Below are 24,016 nucleotides of genomic sequence, written 5' to 3' on the forward strand. Positions count from 1 at the left end.
GTCAACTGTATGTTATGGTGGTTTGATCAGGAAGTAATTGACAAGGTGGCGGTGGCCGAGGAGAGGATTTAGAGATTGGATGTGTTTTATTAAAAAATAAAATAAAACTGCTGCAAAAATATCAAAAGCACAAGAACCAGACAGAAAAAAAAAGCTTAATCACTTTACAAACATTGGATCAATGACTCACTAAACTACAGCACACCTGCTGTGCTGACATATACAGTACTGTATTTGTGTATTATACAGTGACATGCTCACTTTTACAATGTAGATTACAATAACAAATGGAAATTGATGTCAAGCCAATGAGAACAGGAAGGCACAACATGTTTCCTTAGGAGGTGGAGATTGTAAATGAGAAATCTTAAACTAACTGAATGGTGATTTAAAACTCATTTTGTGCATGATTCTAGAAGGGCCTATCAAGCAAAATCAACCTTTTTCAGCTTTTAATCGTAATGCCAATTCCCCACCCAAAAAGTGGCGTTTTCCTCCATTCACCCATCTCTGAGGCAGATGTCGTAAAAGGGCGAACAGCCGCACAGAAAGGGGCGGGGTTTTAGCGAGCCAGGCCTCTTACTTCGGGGTTAGAGAAATAATCACCAATTTTAGTGTGCCAAAGGGGAAGCTTAAAATAGCATGATATGGGCCCTTTTGAACTAGATCAACATTTTTATCAGCAGCTGCAGATTATTAAAGTTGTGTAATGATACACACCTTCCCAAAAAATAAAAAATAAAGTAGCATTGCAGGTGACTGCCTCTAAATATGAAAACAATATCACAAAATGGACATTTAAAAACTACTATGAGTAAATGATATATGTTCTTGTGAATATATATATAAAACATTGACACTGAATATTTTTAAATATCCAGATGTTTTGTGTGCCCATCATAATAACAATAAAAAAAAGACAGAAGGCTAACAGCTAGTTGGAAATTGCTCAAGTCCTTCCAGCAGATCAAATTTCCACATCGCTTTCTTTATCATTGTCATGGTCACCATCGTAGAACTCGTTAGCTGCTTCTGGCCTGTGGAGAGGTGACACCAGGAATTAGACTTTAAACTACGCATTTAATGAACATTCTCTCAAGTCGACTCATCAACGTCGTAGTCAAAGTATGTTCTGAACCTTGTGTAATTTTCATCGCCTCCTCTCTCATCGGGGTCAGGCTCATCGGTGCGTTCGTAGCTCAGCATGTCCGAGGGGACGTCGTGGATCTGGACGCTGGGGGCGTGGTTCAGCATCTTCAAGTTCTCAAACACCGTCTGACGGATCTGCTCCAAATACTGCACTTGCCAACACATTTAAGGGAATGTAGTGACATGGTTGTTAAACAACAGCCGAGTTGGATTTTCACCTGTCGGGAGTTCTGGTTTTCTATCCTGGTGCTGACGTCAGGATGCAGCGTGAAGTCTGGAGCAAAGTACTCGAAGTACTCTGGGGAAAAAAATAAAGAAATGTTTGACATGATGTTGACATACGAGTATGGCTACATGGGTTGTCCACTAGATGGCACCACACAGTCCTAAAAAAAAAAAAAAAAAAAAACTCAACATGTCATTTGGATGCAGTAACTCACCACTGTAAGGCAGCTCATCGCTGATAGATTCGTCCAATAATAGAGATGTCTCAAAGGTCCTACAATGCAAAAAAAGGAGAGTTGAAAAGATCGGAAATGGATTCAAGAATTATGTCATCTTTCATATGCCACATGGCTCAAACTTACCAGCATCGAGCTACGTTCCTTACGGTGTATCCGCCTCCTCCCAGGACCAAAAGGGGAATTTTGAAGCTCTTCACAAACTCAACACACTCGCTGCACCAGACGGAAAAAAACAAACACTTCAACTTACAAGAAATCGGAATACGAAGATACGCAATAACTAACACAAACCCGTGTCCTCGTATGCTGAGGTTAAAGCAGCCCAGCCTATCGCAGCCCAGGGAGTCCGCTCCACACTGAAACATTTCAAACCAAAATCAAAACCTTTACATGATGAGTTTAAGGGCTACGTGTTTGCCTTACCTGCAGGACAATGCAAGTGGGCTGATAGAAATCCACCACTTGCTTAATAACTGGCTGGAAAAGGTGCCTGTAGCCTAGCGCACACGCAAATAGACATTCGCACAAAGGGTGGAAATGTAAAACGGTCTGATTGATTGATGCAAGGGGGCGGGGCCTAACTCACTCTGGTCATCAATGCCGTCCCTGAGAGGAACATTGAGGCAGTAGTAGCGGCCGCTCTCAGCTCCGACCTCATACATGTCACCTTGGACAACACACATACGACATTATTACACGCTTGCGGAGGAACAAGCACAAAACTTTATTTCAAGTATTAAAATTATTTATTTCAAGTGAAATTACTTCTTTTTTTTCCCGGTTGACTCACAGAAACGTGAAAGAAACATGGAGCTCACCTGTACCAGGGAAAAAATAATTCCCATATTTGTGGAAGGACACGGTCATGACGCGATCAGTGAGGTAGAAGGCTTCTTGCACGCCGTCGCCGTGGTGAATGTCGATGTCGATGTACAGGACCCTCGGGTGGTACCTGTAACAACGCACACGGGTGTATGTAGAGTGACATACATCAGGGTTGTGTGTCGTCTTACTTGAGAAGCTCCAGTATACTGATGACGATGTCGTTGACGTAACAAAATCCCGATGCCTGCGAACACAACACAAACACCAATACATGACTAATACATAATAACAAGAAATCATGTGGTACGTAATTTTTATATTAATCACATAATATATTCGGACCTCAAACTTTTTGGCATGGTGTAATCCTCCGGCCCAGTTGATAGCTATGTCACAAATCTGGAAAATAACGTAGGACGGCCATCAATGAATACAATGATTAACTCATTCACTGCCATTGACAACTATAGACGTAAAAAATTCATCTGCACTATTTCTATTAGTTTAACTTTTTTTTTTCATTTCATTTTTTATGAAAACCTAGAAAAGAAATTGTATTGTACATTTATAACAAATATACAATTTTTGATTAATCGTGAGTCAACTATTGAAGTCATGCGATTAATTACGATTAAAAAATGTAATCGTCTAACGCCTCTCATTTTTAATAATATAATAATTTTTAAATTAGGGGCGTCGGGCGATAATTTTTTTAAAATTGTAATTAATCACATGACTTCACTAGTTAACTAACGATGAATCACAAATTGTCTATCTGTTCTGAATGTACAATAAAAAAAATTATCTAGGTTTTCATACTCTTGCTAGCAAAAGTGGAAAAAAAATGTTGAACTAAGAGAAATAGTTCAAATGAATGTTTGACGTCTATAGCCGTCAATGGCAGTGAATGAGTTAAAAACAACACTATGAGGTAGATAAGTGCTAATGAAGTAATGTCCATTTCTAAATGATATATATTTTTGAAATTGTGTGTGTTACCTTGTGATTGAGTTGAGTGGCGCCCTGCAACGACGCTCCCGTGTATCTGGAGCAGAACTCAAAAAGGCCTGGAAAGACAGGACTGAGACACACAAACGACACGACACCTCGGTCATTCAATAACTCCATTGCTCTCACAAGCAAGCTTAGTGAGAAGTGCTTATAGAAAGTGAATGGATGGACATAACCACTCACCAGTCATCTCCCACATTGAACGTGTTGAGGCTCTTGGTGAAGCCCTGCATGTTGTTGGGGCTGACCTTCTGCAGGAAGTCAATGTAGTCTTCGGAATGGAAGCGACACATGTCGTGCTGGGACGCTTTGTATGGCTTAAACACCTGTAAAACAAATAATAATAATCATATTATGATAGCTATAGCTTAATATTACGATAGAAATTACACTGGTAAGTTTGCATATAAATTGCATGCAGTTTACAGATAGCTTTCCCGTGCTAACCGCTATCTAGCCTTGGTGGCTTTAGGCAAAGTCAAAGCTGTCAACTATTCCGGGTGACGGTCTTTAATTCTCTGTCAACATTTTGGCACTCATCTGAGCACATATAAGGAGCTAAGAAGGGGAAAAAACTAGTAGCATTTCCATTACAAGCACAGCTTATCCTCCCACGGATAAACAAATGTCGATCACATGACCAAAAGCTAGAAGTGTCATATGTTGTGTCTTGTTAGTGTGTTGACCTCACCATCATTTTCTTATAGAGTCCATAGTGCAGCACCAGGCTGTGAGTCAGGGACAATCGGTGAGGCTTCATAGGATGACCAGCACCTTATAAGAGAAAAAATATTATAACATTTCAGTCATATTGTGTGTAAAATTCGTGATGATTAAAGCTTCAAGCTGGAGTCCAACGGGGTTTGGTTTGGGATGTGATTCAACTTTTGTAGTCAGGTGCTTATCGCGAAAAATTACTTAAATTGGCAGAAAAACTGTCAAAAATGAAGTATTATGCCGAATATTATATTAGAGCAAATAAGCGTCAGTTGGGAAACGCCAATGTCGGGTTTCACATATTTAAAAAAAAGCGCCTCATTAAATACTGGAGGGAAATTAAGAAAATATACACAAAAGCTAAAAAATGATGAACGATATGAATGAGCACCCATTGCATCCGTAGGCCCGTTCGCCTGCACGGCCATCGTTACTCACCGTAATGAAAGTTACCCACGTCAGGGTCATAGAAATACGACGTCCTGTTCGTCATTCTGAGAGATGTGCTGTTTTTCTAGATTTGTGGCCGCCTTAAGTGTTATAAAAACGGCATTTTGTCTTTCAGTTAGCATAGGTAGCCGCTGCCATGGTACAAACAGAATGGCACACGTCATCAGGCAGCGACAACCACGACAGAGAAGGGCGGGGCCGCAAAGAGAGGTTCCAAAGGAATAATAATAATAATAATAATAATAATAATAATAATAATAATAATAATAATACAAACCGTTTCTTACCGAAGCTAGCTCTGTACTAATGAAGAAGCATAGATATTTGTTTTATAACAGACTTTTAAAATTTGAAATACGTATTCAAAGCATGTACTTAGGTGAAAGTAAAAAGTACAGACTCTGAAATCAATGTACTTCAGGTCAACAGTTGAAGTTGTGAAGAGTGACTTGTGTGACTTCTGGCTTGTCAAGGGATCGCGTTACAGCTACACTAACACTAAGAGGTGCTATAGCCCCGCCAGAAATATATCCTCATAAAGACCCTCTGGCATTTTATTTGACTTTCTAAAATGCACAGTTATTTATAAATGATCTTGCTTCTCCAAATCTGTTACTGTCGTCGATTGTACTCTCCGGTACACGTTTGTTCATTATGCGGCTGTCGCTGTTTCTGCCCAAGTCCCCAACATTTCAATGAATGAAGTAAGATCTCAACCGTGGTTGTCTGTAAACTGCATCATCATCTGTAGAAGTTGAAAAAACTAACAAACCTATTTTATTTTTAACAACGTAGGTAGTAAATTAAAAATATCCATTTTCAAATGTAAGGAGTAGGAAAGAGAAAGAAAAAAGCTTAAGTAAAGTAATGGAAAAATCTACCAGTGCCAAGTATTTGTACTTTGGTATGTGGTCAGCTGATAACGGTTAGCTGCTCTATTTAAAAAAATAAAAAAATAAAATGAAAGTACAGTACATACAGTATGTACCACTCAGTATACAAACGGAAAATTGGATCGGAAAATAATGCAGTAATTGGCATTTTTACAGGGTGCAAAACGACGGCATAAAATCCAGTGTCCTCATATTGCTGATGCATTTTTTAAAATTTACTTTTAAAGGTAATACTCTAATATAAGTTTTAAAGAATACTCTGAAAGAAGACATTTATTTTCCTTTGGGCTTTTCCCTTCAGGGGTCGCCAGAGCGAATCAGTTGCCTCCATCTAACCCTGTCCTCTGCATCCTCTGCTCTCACACCAACTACCTTCATGTCCTCTTTAACTACATCCATAAACCTCCTCTTTGGTCTTCCTCTAGACCTCCTGCCTGGCATTTGGAAACTCAGCATCCTTCTGCCAATATACTGACTATCTCTCCTCTGTACATGTCCAAACCATCTCAGTCTGGCATCTCTGACTATCTCCAAAGCCTCTATCTAACATGTGCTTTCCCTCTGATGACTCATTCCTGATTCTATCCATTCTGGTCACTCCCTCAGCATCTTCATCTCTGCCACCTCCAGCTCTGCCTCCTGTCTTTTCCTCAGTGGCACCAGACCAAACAACATCGCTGGTCTCACCACAGTTTTCAAAACCTTTCCTTTCATTTGAGCTAAAACTCTTCTATCACACCTGACACTTTTCTCCACCCGTTCCAGCCTGCCTGCACACGCTTCTTCACTTATTTTCCACACTCTCTATTGCTCTGGACTGTTGACCCGAAATACTTCAACTCCTCCACCTTCTTGGTCTCTTCTCTCTGTAACCTCACTCTTTCATTTGGGTCCCTCCCATTCACACACAGGTACGTCTTGCTACAGCTACCCTTCATTCCCCTCCTTTCCAGGGCAAACCTCCACGCCTCTAGCTTCTCCTCCACCTAATCCCTGCTCTCACTACAGATCACAATGTCATCAGCAAACATCACATAGTCCATGGAGATTCCTGTCTATACTCATCTGTCATCATGTCCATTACCATAGCAAACAAGAAGGGGCTCAGAGCTGATCCCTGATGTAGTTCCTCTCCTGGATACCAAACTCGCCCATCACCTCCTCATCACCTCTGTTTCCTGCACCAACGTGTTCATTGAAGTCTGCACCAACGACAACTCTCTCACTTCGAGGGATGCTCTGCATCATTTGATCAAGGTCTAACCAAAAGTTTTCCTTCTCCTCCAGCTCACATCCTACCTGTGGCGCATACCCACTAAGAACATTGATCATCACACCTTCGATTCCTAGCTTCAGGCTCATCACTCTATCTGACACTCTATTTACCTCCAGGACGTTCCTAACAAAATCCTCCTTCAATATAACTCCTACTCATCATTTTTCTTCCTATCTGCACCATGGTAGAGGAAATTGAACCCTGCTCCTAAACTTCTAGCTTTGCTCCCTTTCCACCTGGTCTCCTGACTACTCTGAAAGAAGTGGTGCGCAGGTGCACCAGTTTCAAGTGTGTCATTGTGCATTTGCATTTATTTTGCATACTTAGGGGAGCGAAGCGGTCGATGGGACTGAAGTAGAGTTGTGTCAGTTGCGAAAACTTGAAAACAGAAACCGTTGTCGTGGGCCAAGTCAACATGCTAACTTCAATTGTGTTAAATATAAAATGTCATGTCTTTTTGTAAGACAGAAAATTCCATTGTTTTCATTATTGTAGTGTATCCAAAATGAGCACCAAAAAGCCTTGGGTGCTCTTTTCGCTGCTAATATAAATATTACTGTATCTTGCGGTTACGATTTTAACTCTTCTATACTGTAATATACTGTATCTAATTTCTATTGTAAACTATTGAACGATTCATTATAATAAAAACAAACACTGCAAAAGGCTTTTTTTAAAAGAATATTTAAGAATTAAGTTTTAAGAATTATACTAAGCTGGAAGTAAATGTGACTTTGCAATGAGTGCATTATGAGATAGTTATGATCAATTCTGTATTTACGATGAGATGTTAAAAAAGAAAATGGGTTGATTGGATTTCAATCAGATGAAAGTTTTGCAATAAGATGAGAGACGCAACAGAAACCGACTCTCCGCGCTCGGCTAACGAAGCATCCACTCTCTGCCGTCCCAGGACGCACCTGCAGGCCCTTTTCCCCTCGTCTTTGGCTCCATGCAAATCAAGTTTCACTTCTGTCAAATCACGCTGATCTCACTCTGACTCTGGAAGCCCCTGGCCCGTCATTGCAGCCACAAGTAAAAAAAAAAGTAACTCACAGACACAGGACAACATTCTGGTGTGTTATTAAAAATTCTGCCAAATTTGAATGATTAAAAAAAAAAATATTGCCAAATAGATAAATGAGGACTTGAAATGGTGAAAAATCAAACCGTTGTCTCTACCCTAAAATATGCTGAAACCACACCTCACTCAACTGTTTACTGTCAATCAAATCCCACTAGTGTAGTTAGCAGTACTGCCTACATGTACTAAGACAACAATGGCACACGATCTACAATCATGTTAGGAGGCTTTAAAATGAGTCTATTATTCTAAAATAAGCGTAACAAGCTAATTAGTGGGGAAAAATGTGATTGTCGACCCAACGTGACCCAACAACATGACTGGGCAGCTCAAGTTGCTCATAGTGGGGGTGGGCCGACTCAAATGCCCAAATGCATCACTGGCCGCTGTTTTGGTCACGGCCAAAAAAAAAAGGACGAAAGAAATGATAACCAACAGTTTAAATGCCGTACCTTCACAATTCTGAACTACATAGTTCTCAGTCTTTATCGTCCGACATCGATCAAATTCGATTAAATGTGCTACACAAATAAATTTGATTTGATTTCCCTTTGCAGGAAATGTGAACGAAATTGACAATGGGACTCTTTTCTTGAACAAATCAGAATCAATCTCTTGAGTGACTTGAATGTTTTTGCCATTATAAATACTCCTTGTAAACTGCTGGCACATTTGCATGCTGTTATATTGAGTTTTTGTATATTATTCATGGTTTCTATCATTGTGATGTTATAATGGTGGTAAGAGATGGATAAGGTTAAGTAAATCCCCACATACCAAATGCACAGCCTGCCACTGGTTGAATGATGACTGACGTGTAAAGCTCCCAACTACTTCCTCTTTGGCGCTTTTAAAAGCTGCAGACTCCTTCTAACTGCTTCATTGACTCGCTCGCCTGACGTTTCACCACCGCTAACAGACACCATGTTGGGGACCATTTTCCTTCTCATCAGCGCTCTGACTTGTGAGACCATCTCGGGCATTTCTCCTCCGTGTCAACATTTTCAAGTCATGTTGTTGTTGATTCTTTTCTTCTTTTGACAGATGGTGATGCAGCGAAGGTGTTGACCCAGACTCCGGCGGTGATGACAGTTGCTGCAGGACAACAAGTTGTTTTCAACTGCGACATTCAGAGGGATGATAGCAATGTGGTTTCTTTTTATAAACATATTCCCGGAGACGCTCCTCAGTTTATTCTGTATCATTACCATTCGTACTCCGGGCCTAGCTTTGGAACAGGATTCTCCTCAAGTCGTTTTGATGCTAAAACATCCTCAACTACCAATTACCAGTTAATCATTAAACGGGCAGAAGCAGGAGATTCTGCTGAGTATTACTGTAGCACATGGGACAGCTCTGCTAGCGAAGCTGTATCACAGTGATTTAGCGGGTGACAGAAAGTGCCCATTCTTACTTCTGCTTTGTGTCGAGTCTGCGCCACATGTTGGACGTTTACACTGGAAGGAATGCTGGTTATGGGCCTGTTGGTCTTCAGCTGGCTACAAGGTCTGCAGTCCACAGTGTTCTCCACTTCAATTACCAAAAGTCAGCTGGTATATGATCCAAGATGGATGGATGGATGCTTCCATTGGAATGAAAATAGACCTTTCAAATAGTTTAGTCATTAAAAGCTGCCTGGACTTATTCCAGATCTGATCCCGGTGGAGAAAATATATTGGCCATGGAAATTCCAATCACATGGACCATGTTCAGAAGCCTCAACGTTAGCAGCGTTATTGTTTCTACATGGCCAACAATCGTCTTCGAGACGCTCCGTGAAATGGACGTTTCCATCAGGGTGACAACTTGGCTGATATGTTGACTTCCACCAACACCAAAGTGGAGGTAAGAGAAACAGGAGTGAATATTGCCACCCGCGAAGTATTTGGGATTAAAAACAAATGTCATGAAGAGGCCCGAAGTGAAGGTTGTGGAAGAGTCATCCGACTCATCAGTTTTTGTACGGCTGTGAACTCAAACGGCATCACTGTGGTATTCGGAGGAGGAACCAAGCTGTTTGTGACAAGTAAGTCCTTTGATCATCCAATTTCAAAACCTACTAACGTACAAATTTCAAGTTGAATATATTTTACCAAGTATTGTTCAGTTTTTAATTCCATCTTTTAGTTTAGGTTTGCACAATTACTATTTATTTCCGTTTTTGCCAGTGATGGCCACCATGTCTTTCTTTCAAGCATAGTTTTTTCTTTTTAAATCTAAACTTACATTTATTTAAAAATCAATATATTTTTAAATTATTAGTGAGGTTACTTTTGATAGACAATATACAATAATGTCTGGATTATTATCATAATTTTTTTAAATGTCAATTTTCATTTTAGTGTGTTTTCTTTGAATATATTTTATTCTGTTAAATATATTTGACCAAGTAGCTATTGTTCTTTTCTTTCTTTCTTTTTTATTTAATTAAAGCTTTTAAAGCAAAATATTCAGATGTCAACCAAAATTAGGCATAAGTGAATAACTTTTTTTGAAACCGTTCATATGGAACAATATGTGGCTGAGTCATTTTTGTTGGATGGCATGTTTGTTGTAGTAAATAATATATGTTGTGTTATTCTTAATTTAAAATGTACAATATATTTTGATGAGTGTTCAGTGCATGATGTACAGTGTTTGATACGTGTGGAGGGCTTCTCTGCACATTTGAACTTTAGGCCTTGAGTTGCAAAGCTAACACAAGAAAATGGATCTCAACCCTCCAGGCTCTGACCTCCCTGCCCCCGTGGTGACAGTCTTTCCCCCGGCCAGCGACGAGCTCCAGTCCAAAAGCGCCACCCTGGTCTGCGTGGCTAGTCAGTCGTCGCCATATGCAGACGTCACGTGGCTGGCTGGCGGCCTTCCAGTGAGCGGCGACGTCGTGACCGGCCTCGCGGTGCGACAAGCGGACCGCACTTACAAAATCAGCAGCTATTTGACCGTGGATACGTCCGACTGGAACACGGACGTCGCTTACACCTGCAAAGTGTCTTTGGGCTCCAAGTTTGCTGAAAACACCATCAACAAGTCCAAGTGTGTGACCTAGATGGTCAGCATGGAGTTGTGTGCTCTTCAGACCAGAGCAATGTTTGCATATTTGGAGCGAGTGTTTAGTTTTTCTTTTTGCTTCGTACTTGCTAGCATGTATTAGAATTCTTCAATAAAAACATCATCAAAAGTTTTTGAATTGGTAATTACATTCAGATTCAAACACTATTTTTCCCCCCCTTGCTGTCGCATATCCGAACTGTTGTTTTGTGTACGTTCAGTCACCTAAATTGACGAGCCTTCTGATTGGACATAATGCAGCAATAATAAAATCATTTCTATGTGTTTTGGGTGTCATGCGCTTGTAAAAACAAAGACTTGAAGGCTAAACCGTCAAAATATTTGATAACAAATATATTTGTCATTTAATGGCTATTTAATTCTTTTATTATTTACTGTTGCAAATGTTGAAAAAATAGGGCATTTTTTATAAGCACCTTGAGATAAGAGTGACCCAACTTACAAGTTTTCAGAGGTATGAGTCATTCGGCCATATTTTTGTTTTTACTTGCGAGTGCCGACTTGAGATATGAGTGGTGTGTGGTGGCAGTGACTCAGTTCACAACAAGTAGCAGTTTGTCAGAATTTTAAATTTTCTTCAAAAAATAAAAAATTAATTTTGCCTATTTTATTTATTTATTTTAGTTTTTAATTTAGTTTTTTAGTCTTTTAACACTATTCCTAAAATATAAGTGAACTATAAACCTTTAAGCATCTGTTTTTTTTTTTAAACACAAATGGTGCTGCAACACATACAGTATACAGAGAATATAACACACAGGCGTATATTCTTTGTTCTCTCCAAAGAATGACCGATATTACTGCTGAGGAGTTGTGAAGTCGCTTTTTTCAATTTATATTTCTGTCTGTCTTATACTGCCCCCAAGTGGCCAAGGCGTGCACACCAGAACGACGTGCACACTTGCATTGACGTGAATGATAAAGTGTGACAAAAAAAGGTTTCATTCTCATAATTATTTTATGGCTGAATATTTTTTGTTTAAGTAAAGTAAAAAGCATATTATAGCAAGTAATACATCATTCATTGATTACAAATGCATTACAGTTTTTTGGGGAGGAGAGTCTGGAATGGAATATATTTTAATGAGGAAAATAATTTGAGAAGAGTTTTGAGCAACCAGTGTAGACAAGGAATGAATCAAACGCTTAACTCAAGCAACCACTGTAATGCATGTGAAATCGCACAGTTGTCATGGCAATTCATATAATAAACCGATTAAAAATGAAATGCCGTCCTATCTACGTCCACATTCACGTTTCGTTATAACGGAAATAGAACTACTTCCTGCTTTTAAGTCTAAGAATCATAGGCAATGTAGTGCGGCCAGACTGAACACGAGCTGAACATTTCTTCATTTGTTATTATTTAAGCGGTCAATTCCTATCAGAGCGCACAGCCAAAAGTGAAGGCCCGCCCACAACAGCTCTATCACTCAACAGAGGAGAAATTCTACTGCTACCTCCCCTAGACATTTCTGTACCTCCACAGGTATATCATCAGGACCGAGTGCCTTTCCACTCTTCATCCTCTTCAATGGCCTTCTCACTTCATCCTTACTAATCTTTGCTACTTCCTGGCACACAACGGTCACCTCTTCTACTCTCCGTTCTCTCATTTTCCTCATTCATCAACTCTTCAAAGTACTCTTTCCATCTTCCCATCACACTACTGGCATCTGTCAACACACTTCCTTTATTACCCTGACCTGTTTTACATCCTTCCCATCTCTGTCTCTTTGCCTTGCCAACCTGTATCGATCAGTCTCTCCCTCCTTACTATCCAACCTAGCATACAAGTCATCGTAAGGCCCTTGTTTTGCCTTTGCCACTTCCACTTTCACCCTACGCTGAATTTCTCTGTACTCCTGTCTACTCTCTTCAGTCCTCCCAGTGTCACACTTTTTCTTAGCTAACCTCTATTTATATTTATAATATTTTTATTTATTTTTTATTTATATATATATATATATATATATATATATATATATATATAATTATTTTTTGTATGTGGGTGAGTATGTGTATGTGCGTGCGTGCGTGCGTGCGTGCTTGCGTGCGTGCTTGCGTGCGTGCTCACCAAAAACCTATTAGAAAAAATCCCATAACGTTCACCTAAATCGAACACCGCCGTCAGGAAACCCGAGGGGACCAAAGAAAACCAAGGAAGGTGAAATCCAGCACCGACCAGACACCACCCACCGGGCCACCCACCAGAATTCTTCCCCAACCCAAGAAACATCTAAATTCCAACAAATCCCCAAAAAAATAAAAAATCAGGGAGACCTCAAGAGACCGAAGGTGAGACTGAGGAAAGGAAGGAAGGACAGACGAAGCCGAGTGAGATCCACAGACACCAGCCTCCACCGATTCAATGACCTGAGGGGGAAGCAGATTGTGTCTGAGTTTCGATAGATGCTGGTGTGGTGGATCTGGCATGCATGAAAATCTCCACCAAAGAGGGGAGCCGTCGACCCCCGCCAGGACAGAGCAAGCGCAACACCTCAGGGCCCCTCAGGCCGCGGCAGCGCCAAAGGACGACCCCCGGGCCCCGCCAGGGCCACCGGCCGGAGAGCAAACCCAGGAGCAGGAGCGCCCCCCACCCCAACACGGCCCGCGCCCCCGACCCAACGCAGCAGGACGGGGCACTGCAGGCCCGCCAGGCACCCCACCCCAGAGGCAGCCTCCCCCAGGTCCCCAATCCCCCAGACACCCCCCACCCCAGCACCCCCCACCCCACAACCCCCCCCCCCCCACCCCCCAACAAACCCCCCCGACCAACCGGCAGCCCCCCAACCCCCGACCCCCAGCCTCCGGGGACCACCCGCACCCAGGCACCGGCGCCGAAGAGGGGCCGGACAGCGGAGCGGAGAGGGCAGCCGCGCCCACCTTACCCCCCGCCGCGTGGAGGGACGGAACACCGGGGGCAGAAGGGGAGATGGGGGCATCGGAGGACGGCCGACACCCCCGAACCCCAGGCCCAGCGGGGGAAGGCCCCGGTCGTCACCCCAGCGTTCTTTGTGAAAGTTAACCCCTGTTACTGAGTCCGCCAGCTCGCCGACTGGCGAACTCTACCCCTAAACCGTGAATGTGACCCCACCCAGTGTATATACAAGTGTGTGTGTGTGTGTGTGTGGGGTGCATTAAAATTAGGAGCAGGTGAACCGGAGCCGAGGGAAATGATATTCCCACGCTCCGATCCACCCGCCTCCCAAGCATGTTACTGAGTGTATGTGGTGCATTAAAAAAAAATAGATAGGGGGGGGGGGGGGCGGGGACACGGACAGGGGACAGCAGCACTGGTCTATACCGCGGTCCCCATCCGATGGCACCCCCACAACCCCCCCCCCCCCAAGTTGTGTGGTGTATTAAAGGGTGAAGACGGTGTTTCCACCCTACCCCACCCCCCAAAGTGTGTTATGTGCCCTATTATATGTCTATAAAAGTGTATTGTGCAAACCTAGTGTAGTGAGTTAAGAGGAGCGACCAGCGGGGCCCTCCCCAACCGGGCGGGGGCAGGAGGCGCACCCGGCGGGGCGATAGGGCTCGCCCCCCGGATACTGGGGCCCGCCCGAGGTGCCAGGACGCCCACCGGAGCGGGGCGGGCACAACATCAAACCCCAGCCACCCCCGCCGGCCCCCGGAGCACCGAGACCCGGGCCATGGATAGAGCCCCCGGCCCAGGGGAGGGGAAGGAAAGCGTACCGGGGAGGGGGAAGGGAGGGGGGAAGGAGACGACAAGAAGGGCAGGGGGCAGCGGCAGGGCCGCAGAGAGAGGGGGAGAGGAGGAGGAAGGGTGACGAGGGAGAAGGGACAGGCAGGCGGAGGACGGGCGGGGAGAGGCGAGGAGGGAGAGGCAGCAAGGGGGAGGAAGGGGGAGGGGAGAGGGAACCACCGGGCACCCCGGCGGCCCACAGGCCCCGAACCGCGTCGCCGGCCCCATAGCGACGGACCGCGCCGGAACGGCGCCACCCCAGACACCAGGGAAAGCCCCGCAACGCAGCACCCCCCAAGAGACCCAGGGAACGGCCAAGACGCAGCCGCCACCCAGCAGCCAACAGAGGGGCAGACCCGCCCACGCCCAGCCAGGGGGGACAGCACCCACAGAATTAATCCACTGGCATGCCGTGAATCCGAATATCAACCCCTGGTGCCCATCAGAGGCGAATCCGCTCGATCCCGCTGGCAGCAGCCGGGTTCCTGACTATAAAGACACAACCATTAGTTACAAATTGCCAAATACAGAAACATCAATGCAAGTTATCACGCTGCTGTGGCTCTCTCTAACAGGCAGAATTAAGTAACCAGGTTTAGGTTAAAAAATTCTATATACGTAGACAATGTTTCTTTAGATTTTGACATTTGGTTTTTATTTGAGGCAGATATTTTTTCCATTAAAATGTGATTTTTGAGGAGGTTAGACCATTGGTCGATATTCAGAGTTTGTTTATTTTTCCAGTTAACAAGAATTGTTTTTTTTGCGATAGAAAGGGCTACAAGTATAGATTGAAATTGTTTATGTGGTAAGTCAGTTGTTGTTAAGTCACCTAGCAAACACAAGTTTGGAGAGAGCGGTATCCTACAGTCCAAGACAGCGGAAAGTTTTTCTAAGACTTTAGTCCAGAAACACATAACCGGAGTACATAACCCTAAAGCATGAAAATAAGTGTCTGTAGTGTTTTGTAAACACTGGAGACAAATGTCGGAGTCTGAGAGTCCCATTTTCTTCATCATATATTGAGTAATGTATGTTCTGTGAATAATTTTATATTGGATAAGTTGTAAATTTGTGTGTTTTGTCATTTTAAAAACGTTTTCACAAACTTGAATCCAAAAGTCCGGAGCTATAGACAAGTCTGTTTCCCATTTCGAGATGGCTAAAGACGTTTTATCAGTATATGAAAGTAACTTATATATTTTTGAGAGTTTTTTTGTTGTCGGAGAAAGCTTGGTAATATCTTTAGCTAAAACAGGCGGTTGGAGCGTACCCTGAAGTGTTGGAATTTGTTTCTTTATCATACTTTTAACTTGCAAATAATGTAAAAAGTTTCAGTTTTTTTATTTTGTATTTTTGGAGCAAGGATGTATATGATATAAACATATTATCTGAGAAGAGATGGTGGAGATGTGTAATTCCTTTCTGCTCCCACACATTCAAATAAAACGATTGGTTGTTAATTTGAAAGTCGGGGTTATGCCATAGGGGAGAAAGCCCGCAGGGCTCCACTTGGGCTTTTGTCATTTCTAGTGCCTTCCACCAGGCAGTCAGGGTGGCGGAAATCATTGGATTTTTAAAGCAGTTATGTCGCTTAATCGATGTTGTAATAAAGAGTAAATCTAGGAGTCTGAGGTTATTACAATCCTTCTGTTCTAGTTCCAGCCAACAGTTAGTATCTCTATTGGGTTGTGCCCATAAAATAATATATTGTAGCTGGTTGGCTATATAGTAGTGCATAAAATTTGGTGCCTCTAGACCTCCTTTGGATTTATTTTTCTGAAGAGTAGATAGACTAATCTTTGCTTTTTTTTTATTCCAGTAAAATTTTGTAACGGCTGAGTCCAACAACTGGAACCAGTTAGCCGTAGGTTTAAATGGAACCATTGAGAAAAAATAGTTTATTTTGGGTAAAACTTTCATTTTAATAGTGGCTATTCGTCCTATTAGAGAAATAGGAAGATTATTCCAGCGCTCCAAGTCACTATAAATGCTATCCAGAAGTGGAGTAAAGTTTAAATTAATTAAATCAGTTAATTTAGGTGAGATTTGTATTCCTAAGTATTTTAAATTACCTATAGGAAATGAGTAGTGTGGGTCCTGGCTTGCAGGGTTCCATGCATTTTCTGTAATAGGTAGAAGTGTTGATTTTGTCCAGTTAATAGAATAGTCTGATAACTGTGAGAATTTAGTTATTAAGTTAAATACTTCCCCTAACGAAATAGCAGGCTTTTCTAAATAAAGTAAAATATCATCGGCATATAGATTAATTTTATGTTCTGTTACCCCAGAGTGAATTCCTTGAATCATTCTTTCCTGGCGTATGGCTAATGCAAGCGGTTCAATAAATATTGCAAATAATAAAGGCGACAGTGGGCATCCCTGTCTTGTGCCTCTCTGTAGAGTAAAACTCTTAGATATAATCCCATTAGTAGTAACAGTAGCTTTAGGAGAATCATATAATACTGACACCCAGTGAATAAATGACTTCCCAAAGCCAAATTTATTTAAAACAGCAAAGAGGAAGGACCAGTTAACTTTATTAAAAGCTTTTTCTGCATCCAATGATACAATAACTGCCTTTTTATCAGGCCGCTGAGACATACTAATAAGGTTAAAGAGCCTCCTAATATTATTAGTAGAGTGACGCTCTTTAATAAAGCCTGTTTGGTCGCTATGAATGATTGTCGGGATTACTGTTTCTAATCTAGATGTAAAAGCCTTAGTGATAATTTTAATATCAGTGTTAATTAGTGAAATCGGACGGTAACTTGATGGAAGGGTGGGGTCTTTTTCTGGCTTTAATAAAAGTTTAATTGCTGCTGTATGCATGTGTGGGCGTATGTGACCATTAGTTTTAATTTCTGTTACTACTCTTAAGAATAGTGGAGCAAGCATTGACCAGAAGTGCTTTAAAAATATAGCCGGATAACCATCCGAGCCAGGTGCTTTGCCATTTGGCATACTATCTAGAGCACTGTACAACTCGTTTATAGTAAGTGGTGCATCTAACATATCTTTATATTCAGTAGTTGACTGAGGTATATTTAAGCTACTGAGGAATTCCTCAATATGCTCTGGGTTAGGCTTATTAGTTTCTGAGTATAGGTTGTGATAATAATTATAAAAAATTTGATTAATTTCTTCTGGTGATGATGAAGAAGGTAAATTCCTTCTTATTTGGGTTTTTAAGTCTCCAGCTGTCGACGAGGCCAAAGTCATCCATATATTCCCCTATTACTTTTGTAGATTGTGATCGCCTTATACATGTTGTTTTATTAGAACGATCTATTAATGGATTTAAGACTGTGTTAAAGTCTCCTCCAATAATAATAGTAGAGTTCGCTGCTAATTCACACAGCTTAGAGAAAAATTCATAGAAAAAGGCCGGATCATCATTATTAGGGGCATATAAATTACCAAATGTATATATTTTATTAAATATAGTCACCTGAATAATAATGTATCGGCCCTCTGGGTCTGTTATTGTATTATTTAGAGTAAAGAGTAAATTCTTATGTATGAGTATACAGACTCCCCTTTGTCTACTGTTATAAGGGGCAGAGTACGCTTGGCTAAAATTTTTATCAATAAGTAATTTTTCTTCAGATTTTTGTAGGTGGGTTTCTTGTAGGAGGCAAATATCTGCTTTTAATTTTAAGAGATGGTCTAAAGTTTTTATTCTTTTTGCCTGTGAGCGAGCGCCACAAACATTCCAGGAAACCAGAACTAATTTATGCATACAAACAATATAAACTCAGTCCTATGTATATATCTGTATAGGCCATTTGCCACCACTGGCATGTTATAGGATAGAATCAAAGTGGTTAGGTGATTTATATAGTTTGTGTAAAATATGAGGTAACGTGTAAGGTAACGTGTAAGTAAATAAAACAGTGCAAAAACGAGTAGGGAGGTGAAAGTGAAGGAAATTAACAGGGGATTAAACATAACAATACACCAGTAACCCAAGCGAGATTTTTTTGTTTAAATATACTTTAGATATAGTTGTGTATTAATATTATATTTATAATATAGCCTAAACATAATAAGTATTCATATTTTTTGGTTTTATAACCACATATACAGTAGATGTATACACCTAATAATCAAACTAAGTTTAGTTCCACCAATGCCAATTAGAACAGCCAGGGAGTGGAATTGGGGTTCCGGAATAGTTGGCCATCGATATATAACTTATCAACGGCTATCGTAGTCCGTTTACCCTCCTGCCTATTTTGTTTCATTATAGGAAACAGTACCTTTCGCCGCTCATTGATCTCTCTCGGGAGTTGATCATTCATTCCAAATGAGGTCCCTTTAAGTTCCCGTCCTTTACTTTTTACAAATTCATTCTGTTTAAAATGCTCAAACTTGGCAATAATAGGACGGGGTTTGTTGCCCCTACGGGCTCCAAGCAGATGTACCCGGTCAAAAGAGATGTTATTTACCGTCTCCTGAGGAATTTTTAACGACGTCGTCATACATTTTTTTATCTCAACCTCTGGGTTGTCAGAGGTATTCTCGGATAAGCCTGAGAATATTAAATTCTCCCGCATACTACGGGATTGGACATCTAAAACTGTTTCTTTTAGCGTTTTATTCTCCTTTTTCATAGTTTCCAGCTCGGCTGAAACAGCCGCGAGTAAAGAGTGTAACTCGGCATTTTCCCGTTGAAGGACACTTACCTGCTGACTGACGAATTCCAGGCTTAACTTTAATTCTTTGACGTCCTCGAGGATGAGGCCGAGGACGTCAAGTTTTTTATTTATGGACTCCAGCACACTGACCGAAACGTCCGTAGTGGTTAGGTCGTCCGTGTCCGTCGCTGAGTCGTTTTTCCTCTTCTTCGAAGAAGGTTTCTTCGACGGTTTCTCGACGGAAGGATCCTCCATTGCGCAGCTGTAAAAATATCCGTCGATGGAACGTTCAAGGTCCTCCACGTTGGGTGGTATTTCAAATCTGCCGGATGAAAGAGAGAAGAGAAAAGACAAGATATATGATGGTTAAATTTGGATTAGTTTAGTATAATAGAGCTAGTTCTATCTTAGCAGCAAGGCGCCGCCATGTTAGGGTTTCCTGGTCTCGCTGTAGGTCTCGCGATAGTCACAGCATCTCGTGAGCCACTTCCCGACTTCTCTCACTTCTTTGGATGCTCTGCATCATTTCATCAAGGTCTAACCAAAAGTTTTCCTTCTCCTCCAGCTCACATCCTAACTGTGGCGCATACCCACTAAGAACATTGATCATCACACCTTCGATTCCTAGCTTCAAGCTCATCACTTTATCTGACACTCTATTTACCTCCAGGACGTTCCTAACAAACTCCTCCTTCAATATAACTCCTACTCATCATTTTTCTTCCTATCTGCACCATGGTAGAGGAAATTGAACCCTGCTCCTAAACTTCTAGCTTTGCTCCCTTTAATATATGTTGTGTTATTCTTAATTTAAAATGTACAATATATTTTGATGAGTGTTCAGTGCATGATGTACAGTGTTTGATACGTGTGGAGGGCTTCTCTGCACATTTGAACTTTAGGCCTTGAGTTGCAAAGCTAACACAAGAAAATGGATCTCAACCCTCCAGGCTCTGACCTCCCTGCCCCCGTGGTGACAGTCTTTCCCCCGGCCAGCGACGAGCTCCAGTCCAAAAGCGCCACCCTGGTCTGCGTGGCTAGTCAGTCGTCGCCATATGCAGACGTCACGTGGCTGGCTCGCGGCCTTCCAGTGAGCGGCGACGTCGTGACCGGCCTCGCGGTGCGACAAGCGGACCGCACTTACAAAATCAGCAGCTATTTGACCGTGGATACGTCCGACTGGAACACGGACGTCGCTTACACCTGCAAAGCGTCTTTGGGCTCCAAGTTTGCTGAAAACACCATCAACAAGTCCAAGTGTGTGACCTAGATGGTCAGCATGGAGTTGTGTGCTCTTCAGACCAGAGCAATGTTTGCATATTTGGAGCGAGTGTTTAGTTTTTCTTTTTGCTTCGTACTTGCTAGCATGTATTAGAATTCTTCAATAAAAACATCATCAAAAGTTTTTGAATTGGTAATTACATTCAGATTCAAGCACTATTTTTCCCCCCCTTGCTGTCGCATATCCGAACTGTTGTTTTGTGTACGTTCAGTCACCTAAATTGACGAGCCTTCTGATTGGACATAATGCAGCAATAATAAAATCATTTCTATGTGTTTTGGGTGTCATGCGCTTGTAAAAACAAAGACTTGAAGGCTAAACCGTCAAAATATTTGATTACAAATATATTTGTCATTTAATGGCTATTTAATTCTTTTAATATTTACTCTTGCAAATGTTGAAAAATAGGGCATTTTTTATAAGCACCTTGAGATAAGAGTGACCCAACTTACAAGTTTTCAGAGGTATGAGTCATTCGGCCATATTTTTGTTTTTACCTGCGAGTGCCAACTTGAGATATGAGTGGTGTGTGGTGGCAGTGACTCAGTTCACAACAAGTAGCAGTTTGTCAGAATTTTAAATATTCTTCAAAAAATAAAAATTAAACTTCGCCTGTTTTATTTATTTATTTTAGTTTTTAATTTAGTTTTTTAGTCTTTTAACACTATTCCTAAAATATAAGTGAACTATAAACCTTTAAGCATGTTTTTTTTTTTAAACACAAATGGTGCTGCAACACATACAGTATACAGAGAATATAACACACAGGCGTATATTCTTTGTTCTCTCCAAAGAATGATCGATATTACTGCTGAGGAGTTGTGAAGTCGCTTTATTCAATTTATATTTCTGTCTGTCTTATACTGCCCCCAGGTGGCCAAGGCGTGCACACCACAACGACGTGCACACTTGCATTGACGTGAATGATAAAGTGTGACAAAAAAAGGTTTCATTCTAATAATTATTTTATGGCTGACTATTTTTTGTTAGTTTTTTAAGTAAAAAGCATATTATAGCAAGTAATACATCATTCATTGATTACAAATGCATTACAGTTTTTTGGGGAGGAGAGTCTGGAATGGAATATATTTTAATGAGGAAAATTATTTGAGAAGAGTTTTGAGCAACCAGTGTAGACAAGGAATGAATCAAACATTAACTCAAGGAACCACTGTAAAGCATGTGAAATCGCACAGTTGTCATGGCAATTCATATAATAAACCAATTAAAAATGAAATGCCGTCCTATTTACGTCCACATTCATGTTTGTGTCATAACGGAAATAGAACTACTTCCTGCTTTTAAGTCTAAGAATCATAGGCAATGTAGTGCGGCCAGAATGAACACGAGCTGAACATTTCCTCATTTGTTATTATTTAAGCGGTCAATTCCTATCAGAGCGCACAGCCAAAAGTGAAGGCCCGCCCACAACAGCTCTATCACTCAACAGAGGAGAAATTCTACTGCTACCTCCCCTAGACACTTCTGTACCTCCACAGGTATATCATCAGGACCGAGTGCCTTTCCACTCTTCATCCTCTTCAATGGCCTTCTCACTTCATCCTTACTAATCTTTGCTACTTCCTGGCACACAACGGTCACCTCTTCTACTCTCCGTTCTCTCATTTTCCTCATTCATCAACTCTTCAAAGTACTCTTTCCATCTTCCCATCACACTACTGGCATCTGTCAACACACTTCCTTTATTACCCTGACCTGTTTTACATCCTTCCCATCTCTGTCTCTTTGCCTTGCCAACCTGTATCGATCAGTCTCTCCCTCCTTACTATCCAACCTAGCATACAAGTCATCGTAAGGCCCTTGTTTTGCCTTTGCCACTTCCACTTTCACCCTACGCTGAATTTCTCTGTACTCCTGTCTACTCTCTTCAGTCCTCCCAGTGTCACACTTCTTCTTAGCTAACCTCTTTCTCTGGATCCACTTCTGCACCTCCTCATTCCACCACCAAGTCTCCTTACCCCCTTTCCTTCACACCAAGGACTGTCCTACCTGTCTCCCTGATCACGTTTGCTGTAGTTGTCCAGTCATCCGGAAGCACTTCCTGACCATCCAGAGACTGTCTCAACTCTTCCTTTTTCAGCTTCCACCATTTCGTCCTCTGCTCTGCCTTTGCCGTCTTTGTCTTCCTCACCACCATAGTCATCCTACACACTACCATCCTATGCTACCACTACTTTGCAGTCGCTGATCTCCTTCAGATTACACCGTCTACACAAGATGTCGTCTACCTGTGTACTCCTACCTCCACTCTTGTAGGTCACCCTACGTCCCTGCCTCTTCTGGAAGAAAGTATTCACGACAGCCATTTCCATTCTTTTTGCAAAGTCAACCACCATCTGTCCTTCTGCGTTCCTCTCCTGGATACCAAACTCGCCCATCACCTCCTCATCACCTCTGTTTCCTGCACCAACGTGTTCATTGAAGTCTGCACCAACGACAACTCTCTCACTTCGAGGGATGCTCTGCATCATTTCATCAAGGTCTAACCAAAAGTTTTCCTTCTCCTCCAGCTCACATCCTACCTGTGGCGCATACCCACTAAGAACATTGATCATCACACCTTCGATTCCTAGCTTCAGGCTCATCACTCTATCTGACACTCTATTTATCTCCAGGACGTTCCTAACAAACTCCTCCTTCAAGATAACTCCCACTCATCATTTTTCTTCCTATCTGCACCATGGTAGAGGAAATTGAACCCTGCTCCTAAACTTCTAGCTTTGCTCCCTTTCCACCTGGTCTCCTGACTACTCTGAAAGAAGAAAGAGCTGTTAATGTACATTTACATTCTTGCAGCTGCAATTGTACAATATGCCTAATCAGAGGTGCACATAAGTGGTGCGCAGGTGCACCAGTTTCAAGTGTGTCATTGCGCATTTGCATTTATTTTGCATACTTAGGGGAGCGAAGCGGTCGATGGGACTGAAGAAGAGTTGTGTCAGTTGCGAAAACTTGAAACTTCTATACTGTAATATACTGTATCTAACTTCTATTGTAAACTATTGAACGATTCATTATAATAAAAACAAACACTGCAAAAGGCTTTTTTTAAAAGAATATTTAAGAATTAAGTTTTAAGAATTATACTAAGCTGGAAGTAAATGTGACTTTGCAATGAGTGCATTATGAGATAGTTATGATCAATTCTGTATTTACGAAGAGATGTTAAAAAAGAAAATGGGTTGATTGGATTTCAATCAGATGAAAGTTTTGCAATAAGATGAGAGACGCAACAGAAACCGACTCTCCGCGCTCGGCTAACGAAGCATCCACTCTCTGCCGTCCCAGGACGCACCTGCAGGCCCTTTTCCCCTCGTCTTTGGCTCCATGCAAATCAAGTTTCACTTCTGTCAAATCACGCTGATCTCACTCTGACTCTGGAAGCCCCTGGCCCGTCATTGCAGCCACAAGTAAAAAAGTAAC

General features: G+C 41.7%; 2 protein-coding genes and 1 gene segment (V, D, J or C); 2 read left to right on the top strand and 1 right to left on the bottom strand.

Annotated features, from left to right (window-relative positions):
• Positions 1-67: 67 nt before the first annotated feature.
• hdac3 (histone deacetylase 3) lies at positions 68-4,782 on the bottom strand. Its single transcript, XM_086084970.1, has 15 exons — positions 4,605-4,782; positions 4,141-4,223; positions 3,633-3,775; positions 3,438-3,519; positions 2,781-2,837; positions 2,627-2,682; positions 2,432-2,565; positions 2,200-2,280; positions 2,037-2,110; positions 1,905-1,969; positions 1,737-1,826; positions 1,590-1,648; positions 1,368-1,447; positions 1,139-1,296; positions 68-1,037 (listed from the first exon to the last, which is right to left on the bottom strand). The coding sequence occupies exons 1-15, from the start codon at positions 4,657-4,659 to the stop codon at positions 968-970; spliced, it is 1,287 nt and encodes a 428-aa protein (XP_085941096.1). The 5' UTR covers positions 4,660-4,782; the 3' UTR covers positions 68-967.
• Positions 4,783-8,762: 3,980 nt separating this feature from the next.
• On the top strand, positions 8,763-10,967 carry LOC147168289 (immunoglobulin lambda-1 light chain-like). The gene is made up of 4 exons (XM_086085007.1): positions 8,763-8,833; positions 8,914-9,241; positions 9,858-9,895; positions 10,596-10,967. The coding sequence occupies exons 1-4, from the start codon at positions 8,794-8,796 to the stop codon at positions 10,913-10,915; spliced, it is 726 nt and encodes a 241-aa protein (XP_085941133.1). The 5' UTR covers positions 8,763-8,793; the 3' UTR covers positions 10,916-10,967.
• A 9,254-nt stretch (positions 10,968-20,221) lies between these two features.
• Positions 20,222-20,560, top strand: LOC147168290 (Ig lambda chain C region-like). The segment is given in 1 exon segment: positions 20,222-20,560. A coding segment is annotated over 1 exon segment (339 nt).
• The last annotated feature ends 3,456 nt before the right edge of the window (positions 20,561-24,016 follow it).

Source organism: Leptonotus elevatus, chromosome 9 (genome assembly GCF_054856555.1).
Source record: "Leptonotus elevatus isolate MCC_2025b chromosome 9, RoL_Lele_1.0, whole genome shotgun sequence".
In the NCBI taxonomy this organism is placed as follows: Eukaryota; Metazoa; Chordata; class Actinopteri; order Syngnathiformes; family Syngnathidae; genus Leptonotus; species Leptonotus elevatus.

What these genes read in the sequence shown, in the direction of transcription:
- LOC147168289 (XM_086085007.1), top strand. Translation starts at nt 8,794, where the DNA reads ATGTTGGGGACCATTTTCCTTCTCATCAGCGCTCTGACTT. An exon ending in AGCTCTGCTAGCGAAGCTGT is followed by an intron (nt 9,242 to 9,857) that starts ATCACAGTGATT and finishes AAACGGCATCAC; the next exon opens with TGTGGTATTCGGAGGAGGAA. An exon ending in AACCAAGCTGTTTGTGACAA is followed by an intron (nt 9,896 to 10,595) that starts GTAAGTCCTTTG and finishes TCAACCCTCCAG; the next exon opens with GCTCTGACCTCCCTGCCCCC.
- hdac3 (XM_086084970.1), bottom strand. Translation starts at nt 4,659, where the DNA reads ATGACGAACAGGACGTCGTATTTCTATGACCCTGACGTGGGTAACTTT. An exon ending in GACTCTATAAGAAAATGATG is followed by an intron (nt 3,776 to 4,140) that starts GTGAGGTCAACA and finishes TTTGTTTTACAG; the next exon opens with GTGTTTAAGCCATACAAAGC. An exon ending in ACCATGCCAAAAAGTTTGAG is followed by an intron (nt 2,683 to 2,780) that starts GTCCGAATATAT and finishes TTGTGTTCGCAG; the next exon opens with GCATCGGGATTTTGTTACGT.